This window comes from Canis lupus, chromosome 11 (genome assembly GCF_011100685.1).
Source record: "Canis lupus familiaris isolate Mischka breed German Shepherd chromosome 11, alternate assembly UU_Cfam_GSD_1.0, whole genome shotgun sequence".
Classification (NCBI taxonomy): Eukaryota; Metazoa; Chordata; class Mammalia; order Carnivora; family Canidae; genus Canis; species Canis lupus.
In genome coordinates, this window is record NC_049232.1 from 19,734,256 (window position 1) to 19,751,271 (window position 17,016).

A 17,016-nucleotide genomic window follows, 5' to 3' on the forward strand; every position below is an offset into this window, starting at 1 on the left:
GATATCCCAATGCCATTTTTTGCCGCTTAATCTCTAAATGCCACAGATACAACAGAGAACACAAAACTTACCAATCAAGCCCTTTTCTGTACTTGAAGTAACAGTTTTGTAAACTGGGTCAGTGCCATCCTTGGGATCCAAGCTTTCAGAGGACTCAGGTGTGATGCTCTCTAACACTCTCCGTTTAACTGTCCCATAGTTTGGTTCGTATGTGTCAGACAGAGAACTAGAGGATGCCCAACTCTGTCTCATCTGATTAGTCTCCAGGTTTCCTTTACACTGACCACAAGTTCTAGAGCAGCCTTTAGGGCAAGAATAGGGCTCACAGTCGGGGGGTTCCACTTCAGCAATGGGGCCATCCAAATGAGTATGTCGATAAGAGTTCAAAAAATCCCAGCCTTTTGGGTTTGGAAGGCTTTGGAAGTTGTCATGGGAGCTGCTTGAACAAGAAGTCCAACTTCCACGACCGCTATCCGCTGCTTCTAAAATAACATGCTCATGAGAAATCTCCTCATTACTCACAGAAAATGAGCCAGCTAAGCTCTTGACTAGAGATGGCTTTGACAGCGTCCACCTAAAAAATTGGGGATACACAATTAAAATTTATTGGCTTATCGGGAAAACCTTCTGTCCAAGTGTTACTGCCTATAAGAGATTACAGAACATGCACAATGCATGTGTTCAATGCCAAAATAATCTTGTGAAAAAAACAACACTGTAATCAATCATCAGTTAATCTCTATTCCCATTAATGTTCATACCCAGCTAGAAACATACATGGAAGAAACTCAAATACTTAGCAAAGTATCTCAGAAATTTTTGAGTTGATTTTAACTAAAAATGAAAAATAAGGTTTAAAATGAATAAAATCAAGTATACACTTTCATTCTTTGTCAACATAATGCTAAACACTCTATGTGGATACAAAATAAACAATTCTAAACTACATGTTTTCAACTATGTTTGGTTTTTCAATATAACCCCGAGGCTAGACTAATACAGCACCAAGTACTAAGAGTAATTTCTCCAACCAACAACTGTAAAATGAATTCTATTATTTAGAATAGAATAGCAGGGGTTCCCAAATTTGGGCTCTGGGGCCAAATCCAGCCAATGGCATGTTTTTGGAGCAATGGTATGTATGGTCTGGAGCAAAGCATGTTTTTTTTTTTTTTTACATTTAAAAGAGTTTAAATAAAACAAAATATTCCAAAGAATTTGAGACAGAGAAAAATGTAGTCTGCAAAGCCTAAAATGTTTACTATCAGGCCCTTTATCCTCCTTGTCTCTGCTCCCCTTCACTTTCTCCCCAGCCTGGCCAAAAAAAAAAAAAAAAAAAAGGCTTGTGAACTCTTGATTCACAGTGTGGAGCAGGTGGGGGTAAACTACAGTCCAAGGCTAAATCTGATCCTTAGCCTATTTTTGTAAATACAGTTTTACTGGGACACACAGTATGCCCATTTGTATATGAATTGTATTGTTTAAGGCTGTTTCGGAGCAAAGATGGCCCTGCCAAGCAGATGTGACACAGAATTCATGACCTGAAAAGTCTGATATTATTTACTATTTAACTTTTACAGAGAGGTCTGCTGACCCCTGGCCTAGAAAGTCTTGGTTAAAAAGGCTTTATAAATATGCAAATACTTTACTATATCTTAAGTTTTAATATTAAAGAATATCAGATTTATCAATCAGTTTAGAACTAAACAGAACTAACTAAATAGAAATTTAGTTAACTTCAAAAAAACCCCCAAAACCCAAGACAACTTTGGACTTCTACTAGCTGATAATTCTTACTCCCTAAATCATACTTTCAGATCAAGGGCTGTCTACACATATATAGCATTACACAATCTTCTGAACATTCTCTATCGTAATAGCCCCCACACAAGAACCACACCACATCCCCCTAGCAACAGCAGCTTCACTGTGAGCTCTTATTAACTGGAAAGTTACATGAATTCAGTAACTCTTTAAAAATAAGCACCCCTACAGGTTTCAAAATAGTACTTATTTATATATTCAATACAGAGAATGCATGCTTAGCCCTCATTATTTTATGGATTCCCCTGCAACCACCCCACCAAGACAGGGCTATCTCTAAGGGCACATTGGGGAGCACTGCTTGCAGTGGCCACTTGGCTTGGGTTTTGTAACATGAACATGGGCAACTATATTTACCCGGGGCCAAGCTGACTATGGTCTCCTATCCCTGAGGAGTGTTCTGTCTTTTCCAAAGGCCCAGTGGATTCAGGGACCGCCACAGCCTGTGAAGAACACCGTTCATCCTGTAGAGCTGTAGACATGGAGTCAACAGAACAATTGCTCACAATGCTGGATCGTGAAGAAATTTCACTATGGCTGGAGTCAGACAAGTTGTCAGATTTAGCTGATGGTGTAAGTGTATAACCTAAATGAGAGAAAACAAGTGATTAAACTACAAAACAAGGAAACAGGGAGGGGTATGTGGTCAGGGAGAAGACGAAGAAAAACAAAGAAACAACAAAGGACAGAGTAAGCAGCATCTCAGTTTCCATCTGTGTAGATGTAAGGATGCCAATTTCCTAGATACATTCCCCTACATATCCATTTATCTACCTACCTACACTATACCAACCCGATTCCAAATTCAAGAAATATGAAGTCGAAACCCAGTATTACTGAAGAAACTAGTCCAAATGTGTACCTGCCCTGGGCTCTCACAAAGCTACAAGCATTTAATAAAATAAGAAGGCATCAGATGTATTTCAAAATATTAAAAAGCAGACATCTTGAGTTTCTCAACTTCTTTTTAAACCCTTTGTCCCCTTCTTTGATTAACATATTTCTTGGCTTGATCTGATTGTCTAGAATACCACCTTGAGGTAAGGTGGTGGTGGTGAGGGGAGTCAAGACTCAAGAGAAGGAATTTTATTTTTGCTTTTTTAAACTATATATACTTACCCCAGATATTCTGCTTATGTCACCTAAGGAGTCTTGCCCCAAGTTGAAAGCAATATTTTCTTATTTTTAAATAAATTGTTTTAGCTATAAACAATACCTTGTTTACCAAGGTATTACAAGTTTATACCTTGTTTCCTTTTTCTTCACCAACTTTACACAATATTGCATTAAACAGAAAACTGACAATTTTATAAAAATGTGTTATGAAAAAGATGGCATCTGCCTTTTTGAAAATTGTTCCATGATTTACTGCACAGCAGATACAGCAACAGCTTTTGCATTCTCTGGAATAAAGGGGTGGAGATGGAATGAGGTGGAAGCATCCAAAAATAAATCTACAGCAATGACAATTCAATGTACATAACGTCTATTTTGGTAACTGTTAGAAAAGTAAACAAAGTTACTTAGAAATAAAAGGAAATGCCATAGTAATCTCAACAAGGAGTAGGTCTCAAAGAATCAAACAATTATTTTCCTGTTCATTGGGAAAATGAGGGTCAATGGGTACATGACCTTCAGGACAATCCTGAGAAATCTCAGCAAGAAAAACTATAGGTTTTATATATGCATATAACTCAAGTCACTAAAGAAAAAATTTGTTGAACACTGACCATATTAAGGAGTTCCAGTAACTATTTCCAAGAGAGAAATTAAGACCCAGAATATGGGCGATTTTTATGTGGCTTACAGTGCCACCAGGCACAGGATAAGTTGAAATAAGCCAGTCTTGATCTTCTGAACACTGCCATTTCCCAGTGTGCTTTATGAAGTGATTGGCCAATTTTCAAGAGGATCAAGAAAATGGATGCAGTAAATTAAAAAAATAAAATATAAAAATTCTTCGATAGAAAAACATTACTGTCTTAGAAGTAATTACATCCCTATGTCTCTTAGATCAGTACTTCTCAAATACAATCAATTCTAAGAATTACCTGGAAAAGTTATTAAATATACATATCCTTGGGCCTCTTTCTGGGCAATTCGCATAGGAGGTTTGCGGTAGGACACAGTAACTTTATTTTTAACAAGTTTCCAAATGATTTTTCACTTGCTATGTCAAACTATCTCCTCTTTCTCCTCTGGATCACAGATTTATATGAAAAGCAAATGAAATAAAAAGTGTACGTGGACAAGGTACAATTTCTTGCCTTCTTTTCCCTTTAGCTTGTAAAGTAATTGTAGTAATAGGGCAGTAAAATTCTCTAAAGCAAAGGTGGTGATCAGATCATTACTGGGGGTTCTAATGTGAAAGTACCTCTATTTATTTCATTCACAGACCCAGCCGCTATCAGCAGGAAATAAAGCCAACTACAGAAAACAAGAGTATAAATTTTACTAACATTAGTAAAATAACATGTACAAATAAGGCACTTTAAATAAATACGACTTTGTTGCTAGAGTATCTTTAATACTAATCATGAAATGTCTGTAAATCGTATTTTACACTAAATTGTCTGCCTAAACTTTGATAAATAAATTAATTTAAGCTACATGTACATTAATAAATGAAAACAAATTTAACACTAAAATTAGGTAAGGAACTCCGTCAGATTGTCTTTCTCCTCTTAGACTTGAATCGCGTATAGAAGCAGTTTAAAGTGTTACGGTTGCCTCGGCTATTTGAATTGAAGATGTCACTCCCTTTCTCATCTTTGATGTTGCTCCCAACATCCTTCACTTTCTCACAGCTTTCTGTAGCTTGATGGTGATCTGCGTCCTCTTTTTTGCTGTTGGCTAGTCTCTCCCTTGAAAGAGTTCTTTCCCTAAATCTTCTAAACGGGGACGTCATTCTTTTTCTGGCTGTGTTCTCACAACTTGTCCTGTCTCTATTCTCCTCAGTGGCCTTCTCGGTCCTGTCTGTTCTTTTGGCTGTGCTCCTGGTAATCTGAAGGATTTTCTTTTGCAAGTAAACCCCACCTATTCCGGGGCAGCTCTGGCCACTGATCTTGGTGCTGGACTCACGGGGAGGGGATGAGGAAGACCCTGAGAGGCGCAGCAGGATGCTGAGATCAGATAGGATACTGCCAACTGGAGGGAGAGATGCAAAAACCCTGTCATGGTCAATTAATTCTTTCCAGTTAATCACAATTAGCCTGGTTTCTATGACAGAACATTTCACTATTAAAAAATTCAAACATTTTGACAGTATTGGAAAAATCGAAATCTAGTAACGTATTTTTTAAAGTACAGAGAGTCTACTATATAGCATAAACACTGTAGTCATTCCAAGACAGAACACAGGAAAAAAATTACTTTAATCAGAAAAAGCTGGTAATAAAATACTGTTGAAAGTAAGCAAAATTCATAAATCTTAAGGAAAAACATGACAAGAGTATCAGGTAACCAGAATTATTTCTCAAGAATAACTATGTCTAGGATTTTCAGGCAGATTCTACTAAAAAAAAGGCTTGGTAAAACCCAGATAGGACATATAAACAATGTAGGTGTTTATAAAGCACAATTTCTGATCCTGAACTCTCCACGGTGGAAAAGGTTGCTTTCCATCAGCACAGGAGAAGATGAAGGCTGCCTGATGTCTCATTTTTTAAATATCTACAGAAAGAGAAATTTAAACAGTTTCAAAGAAAATAATTTCTTCAGGTTTCTAAGGATTCTAAACATGCCGATGATAGTCTCCCAAAGCTATGAATGTCAATGTCAACTGCTGGCCACAGAACAAAAGCCAAAATGGTGAAAAGACTTCTCTATTGTAGTCGCAAGAGTGGATTTTCTTTTGGGAATGAGAGCGATGTGGAAATTCTTCTTCCCACAAGTCACATTCAGGTAAGAACACCCTATCCAATCCAACTAGTTTCCTGGTTAGAGAACTATCTGTTAATGGGATCTCAAAACAGCCTCCAAAAGGGGTGGAGTGTGTAAAGTTGTTCTAGAAAAAGCATTAAGAGCATGTGGCCACTGTTCATTAGGACCATGTATGTGATGTATGTGTGTTCATTAGGACCATGTATGAAAAACCAATTTCTTGTATGTGATGGATCCCCCTCTTTGAGATCTGGTAAGGAGCACTTTAGATTGGACCATGTAGCCAATAGAGAGATGAAACAGATCTGCATGCCTCATAAAATCATATAGGAGCTATACTACAAGATCAGAAACCTGTGTTTTACAAACATACCTATTAATATATACTGTTTATATGTCCTACTTAATTTTTACTAATCTTTTCTTAGTAAAATCTGAATGAAAACTAGCTAGTCTCAGCTATGTGAAGGGGGATATGGTAGCTTAGCAGTGAAGCTATGTTATCCTGGGGTGGCAGCAGGGAAAAAGAACACCTTAATTTACTAAACATGTAATCATCTATCAGGTTTTATAAATATTATTTCCTTTAACCTTGTATGAGGCCCTTAAAATAGATGGTCTTTGTTCCATCTTATGGACAAGAAATTTGACCTTATAAATCAGTTGGGCATAGTTATCCAGCTATAGTGGGGAAAAGAGTCAAATTGAACTCAGGTCTGACATCACTTACCACATTGCTGGCACAAATGTGAATAAAAAGGAGCCCCTAGAAGTGAGACAAAAATCGAAAACATGGGAGCTAAAGAAAGCTCTGGAAGCTTCTCCTTCCTGCTAGAATTCATAAGGTTGTCTTAACCAACCCCATGCGCCCTCTTGTACTGTGATTAAACAGTAATTGTTTTACATCTGTGAAGATGAGGCCAGAGCTAAGGTTTTATTGTTTTTTTTTTTAACCAAGGTAATGAAGAGTGTGGAGGGGCCAATGTAGGAAATACACCATTTAAAATGCTACATGTGCAGCTACCATGAAATAGCATTTGCATGCACACTACTCAGGCAAGACAAAAAGCTTCACTTTGATTTATGAAAACATGGGTCAATGAACTAGACCAATGTCAGGTATTTTACCTCAAGAGGTTCTATGTATGATGTAAAATCCTTAGGGGTATAGGTCACTTTAAATCCTGATTACTAAAAAGGTAGTAATATTCCCATTACTAAAAAAGGGGGAATGTATCAACTTAAATATGTTTCTTTCCCTAAATTCTGTAGTTGCTTAAAACCAATTTCTTGTAGAAATTCTTTGAAATACTCCATAGAAACATTTAAATATTTGGAGATTTGTGCAACAACATCAAGAATCTGCACAGAATGAAACAACTGTGACTTCTGCTTTCATTCTTATCTATGTTTGCTGACAAAGGGCCACCCTTCCAACACAGGAATCCTGGTTATATGATGCACAATACCTGGAAAGCATCTGGATAATTCAATCTAAAACATGAAAGTCCAGAAAGTATTAGGAGTTAAAGGTTTCTTCACTTTCTATTATCATTATAGATTGAAAAGCAACTTAAGTGGCAACAAGTATTGTTTGGTGTAATATGAACTAGCTGAGACAGTTACATCTTACCTTTGCGAGGGGAACCTTGAGGAGATGCAGGAGGGCTAGAATGTAAGGATGATGCCACAGAGATAGTGTCTTCTGGATGTTTCTTACCACTTACTTCTTCAGTTGTTCCTAAAACTTTCTGAGGTAAATTTGTACCTAAAAATTAAACCCAAGAAGCAAATAAACATCACTTCACAATTAACCTATCTGTAGTGGCCTAAAGTACTACATTACTAAAGCCATGATGCACAATGGCTAGTGTGGTCAAATGTATAAATGACAAACAGGTACGAAACAACTAGGTAATGGCATACAGAGACTCTGACCTCTAGGTCATTTGTTCCAATTCAGCTAGTCAGCACGAATTAGACTAAAAGAGTTCTTTGTTGTTTTGTGATGAAAGGGAAACTGATTTAAAGGTCTGAGTGTAGTGTCCTAGCCCCCACAACTGACACACTTGTTGGAAATCTTAACAGAGAAGGGATAGATTCCAAATCTTCTCTCCCCTCTAGAGAGATAGCCTCTCTGAGTCAGGGTGGGTATGCGGCAGGGGCAGTGTAGGGGTGTTGGCACTGACTCTACCTGATGTGCATCTATGCTGTTGAGTGTACAGAAGAGGTTGCAGGACTACAAGGCCAGCCCTTTTCAAGAGCACTAAATTCATACTACAGGATAAAAGTAGACAATAGAAACAATTGTGGATTTATAGAAAAATAGTATGGAGCTCCCTGAAAACATGCTACAAGTTCTATCTTTACTCTTATCCAACAGCTGGTCCTGTTTACATATATCTTTTTTAAGAAATGTCCAAGAGCTACTGACACTATTTTAATCAGTGAAGTAAGCCCAACTTTGATGGGCATTTGTCATAGTAACGAGCAGCCTTTTCACACTGAAAAAATTTAAATCACAGAATACTCACACTGCTCTTAAGTACTATTTTAATATAAATGAATTTATCATATAAATAACAGCCATATTATAACAAGTGAAAAAAGGGCTACTTGGAACAAGTAATAATGCCTCTTGGGTGATGACATCCAAGTAAGAAGCTAGATAAAGACCTGTCTCATTTCTTACTCCTCCCAGCAACTTGATCAACTTCACCAATTTTGCATCTAATTACCTCTTTATTTCCACAACTGTTAAACTAGTTCAGGCTCTGAGCAACTTCCAGTTAAGTACCACATCAGCTTTCAATTTGGACTCTTGGTCTGCTCTCTCACTGTGCTCCCTACCACAGTCCGACTCTACTATAAAAAAGACCACAGACTTTCCCTGCTCAAATCTCTGCAACAGCTACTCACTGACAACTCTCCTTTGGCATGCCATGTTATATAATGCCAGCACGCCTAGGACTTTACTTCTCATCATCCTGGGAGGCTGTGTAGTATGACAGTTAAAAGCAAGGATGTTAGAGCCAGTTAGTCTGGCTTCAACTCCCAGCTCCATTACTCATTGGTAGTGTGTAAGTTACCAAGACTCTCTAGGTTCCTTCTGGAGTAGGAGAGTATTACGCATCTTATAGGGTTATTATGAAGATTAAACGAATATAATAAATCTAGTAAAGCACTCAGAATTGTGTCTGTGTTCAGGGGGTGGTCTGTAGGTAGCAGATTTTATTATTGTCTCTTAACACTCTTTCTGCAGCTCTGCACTCAGAGGCAGCACACTGCTGTAGCTCCTTGTAGACACCAAGCTTTTCCTTTGCCCTAAGCAATTTCTCTGCAATCTTTGCCTAATTACCTCCTTCCTAATTAACCCTTAAAACTCTGCCGAGGCATTATCTCCAAAAGTCACCTCTGAAGCTCTACTTTTTACTTAGCTCTGTGTGCCCTAAAAACTTCCGATCTTTTTATTATGTTTTTACATGCACATACCTCTGGTAAAATAGTAAACACATTATACTTAAGTTACTGGTTTGTGTGTCTATAAGCACTGGAGCGAAAATCTGGCAAGGGCAGCGGTGGTTTCTTATTCAACTTTGGATCTCAAAACAAAATTGAATTAAATTCACAGAGTTCTACTGAATATGTCCTAAATATAACACATGGGTTAAGTAATAATGTTAGGAACCACATGGAATCTAGCTTCCCTTCCACATGGCCTAACAGAAGGGAGGAAAAAGCATGGCCTGTACTTTATTTATTTTACAATCTCTTCTTGTCTCCTAACTAGGTTTTTCAGAAGTGATCATTAATGGAAAAATATACTTTATAATAAGCAATCTTATTCTCACAGAGTACATGTGCATTAGATGACTTATGCACCTCTGAACGCAGTGAACTCCTGGTACCTCTGTGTACTACTGTAAGCTTTCTGTTGGTATGACCATAGAAATTCCAACACTGGCATTTAAAATACATATGCTGTCATCACATACCTACAGGCAAACTGAAATCTGTGTATAATTTAATCATCACTCATGAATTTAAAAAGGTTTCAGTAGCTCGTCTTCTGAGCATTTACACCTGTGATTATTTTTCAGTCTAACTCCCTGGAAATTTTAACTAGATCAATGCAATAATAACTGAATACTCACTCAACGTGGCAGGGTCTTTGGCTTGTCCCTTCTTCCTGATGGGGTGCAAATTAACAGCTGGCACTTGAAGCACCTGGCTTACTCGGTGGGGCTGATGCAAATGTGCTTTAGCTGTTTGGCCTGCCGATCTCATAGGCACTGGAGACATTTCTGATGATTTGGCTGATCTTTTCTCACTTAAATTCTTGGTCACTAATAGAGTAAGAAATATGTAATTGCACACTTTTTGAGGCAAGGTTTTTGCCAATGATAATAATAAATGAATGCATTAAAACCATCTATTTCTTAAACCGCAAAATACAACAGATTTATCTTCCTAAAAATGATTCCATGTAAGTATTATGGCCTATTAAACCCTTCATGATCTAGCATCAGGCCAATATTTGCCTGCCTAGTACCACATGCTCTGCAGCAACTAGATGAGATCCCTTATTTTCTCAAGGCATCCTTTATCTTTTCTTCACAGCACTGATAATTGTTTGTAACAATTCAATTATGTGTGCAAATTGTCAATTAGTATGTCCCCCTGATCAGGCCCTTAACTAACATGAGAGTAAGGACTGTATATCATGCTCACCTTATATATCCCTGTGTATGCAGTGAATGACACAAAAAAGGTGCTTCATGGGTATGTGAAGAGCAAATGAAATTATTTTAACAGTTATATACAGGAATACCAGAGACTAGTTTTATAAATTCATGGTTAGAATATTTGACAATAAACATCAGAATTAAAAACGGAGAACTATGACTCATTATGGTAGTCCAGAGGAAAGAACTTCCTTCAAGTAGTACTTTTAATTCTTTATTATTCAGGGTGGTTTCAACACAGGTCCAATCTCAGTACTCCATGATGTATTTGTTACTGTTGTTTTTAAAATTTTATTTATTAAAGGAGAGACACACAGAGAGCCAAAGACATAGGCAGAGGGAGAAGCAGATTCCCTGTGGGGAGCCTGATGCAGGACTTGATCCCAGGACCCTGGGATCATGACCTGAGCCAAAGGCAGATGCTCAACTACTGAGCCACCCAGGTGCTGCCATGATGTAATTGTATTAAACATCAAAATAAAAGCAAAATTAGCACACTTAACCAGTCCTAGCACAGCTAGAATAGTTATATACTATGTTTTTACTATGAGGGCCTAGCAAATATTTTGAGCATTAAGAATTAGGAAACAAGGATCCCTGGGTGGCTCAGAGGTTTGGCGCCTGCCTTTGGCCCAGGGCGCGATCCTGGAGTCCCAGGATCGAGTCCCACGTCAGGCTCCCGGTGTGGAGCCTGCTTCTCCCTCCTCCTGTGTCTCTGCCTCTCTCTCTCTCTCTCTCTCTATCATAAATAAATAAATAAATCTTAAAAAAAAAAAGAATTAGGAAACATTTCAGAAGTCAAAACAAAGGGACTTCTGTGGGATAATGTGCAGTGGCTCCTCAAATGCTTCAATCTAAGTAGTTATCTCACCTTTGGGTTAGAGCCATGAAACTTTTTCCCCTTTCTCTCAATATTAACCAATTCTCAACTGATGTCTTGCTATAGTACAAAGAAAAAACTATCAAGCCTAAATATAGATGCCTGCCAAAACTCACATATATACTGATTAGGAAGAGCCAAATTCTAAAATGCTCAGCAATTATTGTAAAGACCTGGGATTTAAAAATCATTTGGAAAGTGATAAAAAATATTTACATGCTTAAAAAATCATTTATGCGACAGCAATCAAGTAAAGACTCTCAAACGAAAGGAATACATATCATATTAAACTGTCATAAAACTTACTTTGATCCCACAGGTTTACTCATTTTAAATCAATATTAAATATGTAGTAAAGGACATACTTAATGTTATGAGAAAAGACAGGCAAGTAAAGTGGGTGAAGGAAAAGTACGCAGGTGTTGTTTGTGTGTGTGAGGAAGGGAGGATCAAGAGGGAGAATGGATGCCGAGGTAAGTACATGGAATCATTCTGGGCCCAGCATTTTAACAATGAGTCAGTCACAGAAGAGATTTCCATGCTCTTGAATATCTCAAATCAGATTTAGGGACCAAAAAAAAAAGCAGATAATGAAAACAAAAGATAAATATTATTTCTGTTTTTGTCTGATCAAAGGTTAAACTGTGTTCCATAACCGTAAGATGACAAGGTATATGCTGAATTACTTGGGGAAAAAATAATTTGATGATCATGCAAAGGAGGTCCTGAGTACTTTAATAAATCATGTATATGGGACTTTGAACCATAAAACATAATTGAATCTTAAGATTCTGCACATTTTTCAGTCTTTACCTCTGACATATACCATTTTCATATGGCTGACACTATTCTTAATAGGTCACATCTGGTAAAATATTTTCCTAGATACCTTCAAAGTCTATATATGTTTATTATTTTTAATGGCTATTATTCCTTGTATTGATAAACAGTGTACTTGACTATTCACCAGCATTTTAGTATCTCCATGATTTCATTTTCACTATAATATATTCTGCAACATCTTTGTATAAACACGATTTTCAGGTGCATTATCTCAATGGAATACAACACCAATACTGGACACCTGACACATTGCTGTAAGGAGTAAATGGTAAAGTTTGTTAAGTGCCTACCTAGCATGGCCTGCTGCACATAGAAATCTCTCAATAACTGTTAGATTTTATTATTTCTTTCTCCTAATTTAATGGGATGGATGTATAAAGAATCAAAGAGCTAAAACATACTATCCTTCAGCTTTACATGCTTGGGCAAGCAGATCTAAGATGAAGAGAACCTTTCTCAAAAAGTAACAAATGACTTTCAATTGTCTTTATCCTTCAGTAGATGTTCATTCCATCATACTCTATTCCTATGGGTAGAAATGTTTTTGTAACAACATTTAATGAATGGCTTGTTATCCTGAACTTTAAAATCCATTGTCATTATCTGAAATTTTTATTTTTTTTTTTAAAGATTTTATTTATTTGACAGTGCTCATGCACAAGATGGCAGGGGTGGGCGGGGAGCAGCAGCAAGGGAGGGAAAAGCAGGCTCTCCACTGAACAGGGAGCCTGATGATGTGGGGGTTGATCCCAGGATCTCAGGATTATGACCTGAGCCGAAGGCAGATGCTCAATTGACAGAGACACCCAGGCGCCCTCGTATCTGAAAATTTTAAATCAGTATGTGGTAGTATGCCAATTTTCTCTTTTCTACTCCATTGACAAACTTTTTCTGTTATATACTATTTGTTAATCTCAGGGTCAGCCCCATGATGACTACTATTTCCTCCTATCAATTAGGAATACTGAAATAGAAAATGTGATCCTCCCCCAACTATATTCTCTCAACAGTTTATCAAGTTCTAGGCATCCTGCTGGAATTTTTATTGACATAACATTTAAGTGTATATGTGTACATATACATATATATAATACATATATATACACACACACACACACATATACATAAAATAACATCCACTTATAATTTAATCATCAATTTTGGTTGTCACTACACAGTGTATTTTCCCATTTTGGATTTCTGTTTTTATAATCATCATTTCCTTGACCCAGACACATATACGTTCTGTTGTTGAATACATGTATTCTCAGCTTTTATAAGTTTACGATATGCCATTTCGTTTTTACAAAACATCTATTTCAATACATTTTCACTAGCCACAAGAAATTTGAAGAGGATTCTTGCTTATAGAGGCAGTGTGAACCCTAAGCAGAGTAGAACCAACAAGATGTTTTCCCAGAAACTATATTCAGCACCTGAATATCAAATTGCCATAGCTTTCAACTGGGTCTGTGTGCATCTGTGCTTTATCCAGATTTATTTTGTGTATCCATTAGCAAGATATGTCCTAAGGTATAAGAAAAGCCTAAAAGAGGTTATTTTTCGGGGGTCTGGGAATACTCAAAATTTTTTTCCATATAAATTAATGGTAATCACTTCTTCCCTCTGTCATTTTGGCTGATGAAAGGTTTTATAGGAACACTCCACTTACTAATAATGGGGGAAACTGCATGCAATAAAAAAACCCCAAAAAACAAAACAAAACAAAAAAACAAAAAAACTTGAGAATAAGCTCTTCTTCTGTCCATCCCATTTCCTGTATTTTAACAGTATCAGAATGTGCCGGAGTTTTCTTGTTTTACTACTGACCTCTATGATCTCTAAGGATTTCAATTAAATTTCTTGCATTTTATGTAGGTAAGTAATATCTCTAAGATTTTTAAAAAAGGTAAAAATTTCACTTATTTTATTCTTCATTTAGGAATGAAGGTAAAAACATTCTCTAACAGAAGGACTCCTCTATACTGTTTCAGTTTTTATAAGTAGACTTTATAATGATTTTTAAAGAAGAATTCTTTATCCCTCAATTGCCTGTAATCATTAAGAATGGATGGAATTCGGTATCTGGTAAAAAGGATCGCTTGATGTTTGGGATATGTCAGAAATCTTTTGTGAGTGAAAGTTAATTTTCATGGGACTTCAGGTTAACTCCAGAGAAATAAATTTCTATTCTTTTACATTAAGTGAAAACCTGTACTTACAGGTACCATAGGCAGGCTCCCACTGCAAAGACATCATCTGAAACTTTTCCTCATCTGTGTCGACATCCAGACTGGAAAGATACTGCTTCACTTTCCTTGCCATCTGGGCATCCTCGTATAACTTCTTGGCATTAAGTAGAGAGCTGCGACGTGCCCTTTTCTTGTGTGCACCTCCTTGAACATCCAGCATGTTTGAGTTTGTGCTGCCTTGACTCAGTGACCTGTAGGAAGATGGACATCAAAATGAGGAGCAGTAAAGATGAGAATTACACATGGCAGAATGAAGATTAAAAGAATTTTGTTCTGTTAATGCTATTGCATGCTGATGTAAATGAGTTAAAAGATGAAGAGCATTAATGCAAAGTAATATGGCACACATGGCTATGTTCTGAGTTTTAAGATTCGGCAAAGTGCAGAATTTAAAAGAATAAGATAACAATCTCCCCTCTACCCAGTCCCCACCCAAGCAATAAATTCCATCAGATCTGTGTTTGCACCTACACAACCCATGGCAAAACTGTGATAAGTAAACTGTGACCCAGAGGCCATCCGCACTCTGAAAATATGGCAAAAGACTGGGTCACAACAAGTGCATCCTTAGCCAGATCTCTGAATCAAGGATTCTTCAGCAAGGGAGTTTCTAGAGCAGCTCTGCTTTTTTGTGCTGCGTTGGGTATACCACAGCCATTACCATTTCTGTCTGCAGCAGGCCCACTATGAGTATGCTAACCAATTTTACTGGTAAGCAGATTTTGGCCAAACTTCAAACAGAACAATTGATAGGAAAAATAAGCATTTATACTCAATTCAATAAAGTCGGAGACCAGAGGTAATAGAAAGCTACTCTCCTCCTCATGCATGGAATGGTTAGGCAATATGTGGTTCTAGAACTGATGATCTGAGACTTGGGATCTTTCTTTGCAACACCTCTGTGATGGAACTACAAGCCAGGAAGAAACAATGACAGTTCAAGCAAGCTATAGCTTCACCCGACTCTCCTCTTTTTGGCAAACCTCATTCTATAATGACCACATCTAGAACCAATGGAAAAATAGGACGATGTTATTAGTCCTTTCTAATAAGGCTAGAAACATAAGGTTCTTAAATGATTTTTATTCTAAATGAAGTTCCCATTCTAAAATAATAAAGCTATCTATGGGTTTTTCTAAACTGCTTTCATTTTTATTCCTAAATATTCTAAATGCATACACCACAACCCTAGAACAATTTGTTCTTCGGTGCTCACATACTATTGAAAACAGACATTAAAATCCTAATGTTTTCTTTGTAAATTAAGTGAAACAAAGTTGTAAAAGTGTTATAGTATTTTTTTCTTTCACCATGTTAAGATCTTTGGAATAGGATATGGCTCCACATTTGAAAGCAACTTTCGACTGCTACTTGTCAGGCAGAAACCGTGACATGGTTATCACTAGCTTCACATACAGTAACTTCAAAACTTACAGAATGGTTGGGAAGAAAATCCAATGACATGAGTGAATTACCCTTTTAATCTCCAGTAACCAAATGATCGTAAGAAGGTAGTAAATCTAACAAGTTCAACAACATTTCTCAAGCAGCTGTCAAAAGGAGACTAGCTCTAAATATCCACAAACCCAAGCTAAGAGTCCAGCACCAGAAGCTTTTACTTCCTTAATGGCTTGTTTTAAGAAATCATGCATCATCAATACAGTTGATAGCACAAATGAGAATACTGTGCAGGGAAAAAATCCTCAGAAACTACTCACTGAGAAGATTCATATTCTAAATATGAAGAAGTCTGAGATCTAAATAAACCAATTTAATATGCTCACATATTTCTTTTAATGAATGCAAAAGGGTATTATAAAAATATCTAAGTTTACATAAGAGCTCTTTTAATAAGCATAAAGTAAAAATATTCAGTGGTAAGAAGGCACTGAAGTGATTTTCCTAGTGGTACATCAAATAATAATGTATCCAACAAATGAAGATATCTTAGATTCAAACAAATGCAGTAAAATCAAGTGCCAACATTTACGAGCAAAGTTTAATACAAATATTTTAATAAGTTTTCCTCTAACGACATCCCCCCAAAAACGCGTCCACAAATCTAGAATACATACAAAATTCTAATAACTAAAGACATTTTAATAAGTGACAAAAAATGTCTTCTAAACTACTTTCCAAAACAGAACACACCAAGATGTAAGAATAAAAATACATAGCATCTGCAACCATCATTCAATACAACCCTAAAACTGAACAACGAATGTTACTTAAGTCATTCAACACCCCAAATTCCCACTAGGATGTACTGACCAAGTATTCTTTGTAACAGTAATGCCAGGAATCAATTTCTATATTTGGTGAGAAAAACCAGAAAAGACCAAGACATAAATGTGAAATACAGAAGAAAACGCATGAGAAACACAAAGAGAAGGAAGAACATAGAAGGGAAATTCAAGTTCACCAAACTTCAACAGAAAACAAGATCACAAATAAGACAAACTCAAGTTCAAGTGAGTGGCTCACAAAAAAAAAAAAAAAAAAAAAAAAAAAATTCCTTCTTTCATGTAATAAAAGCATCTAACTTCATGTTTCACTATATATAGTCTTAAAATAACAAAATCCTTCATAG

At 36.7% G+C, this 17,016-nt stretch overlaps 1 protein-coding gene across 10 annotated transcripts in view; it reads right to left on the bottom strand.

The window, feature by feature from the left end:
• Window positions 1–17,016, bottom strand: part of RAPGEF6 (Rap guanine nucleotide exchange factor 6) — a 210,821-nt gene that overhangs the window by 6,462 nt on the left and 187,343 nt on the right. For 7 of the 10 annotated variants that reach the window (XM_038552080.1, XM_038552078.1, XM_038552079.1 and 4 more), the window contains 5 exons: window positions 14,397–14,617; window positions 9,861–10,052; window positions 7,340–7,474; window positions 2,182–2,410; window positions 72–574 (listed from right to left, as the gene is read on the bottom strand). In XM_038552080.1, coding sequence (XP_038408008.1) covers window positions 72–574; window positions 2,182–2,410; window positions 7,340–7,474; window positions 9,861–10,052; window positions 14,397–14,617 — 1,280 coding nt within the window. Of the gene's footprint in view, window positions 1–71; window positions 575–2,181; window positions 2,411–2,433; window positions 4,972–7,339; window positions 7,475–9,860; window positions 10,053–14,396; window positions 14,618–17,016 lie in introns of those variants that run through there. The other 3 variants (XM_038552081.1, XM_038552077.1, XM_038552073.1) reach the window with 2 other exon arrangements.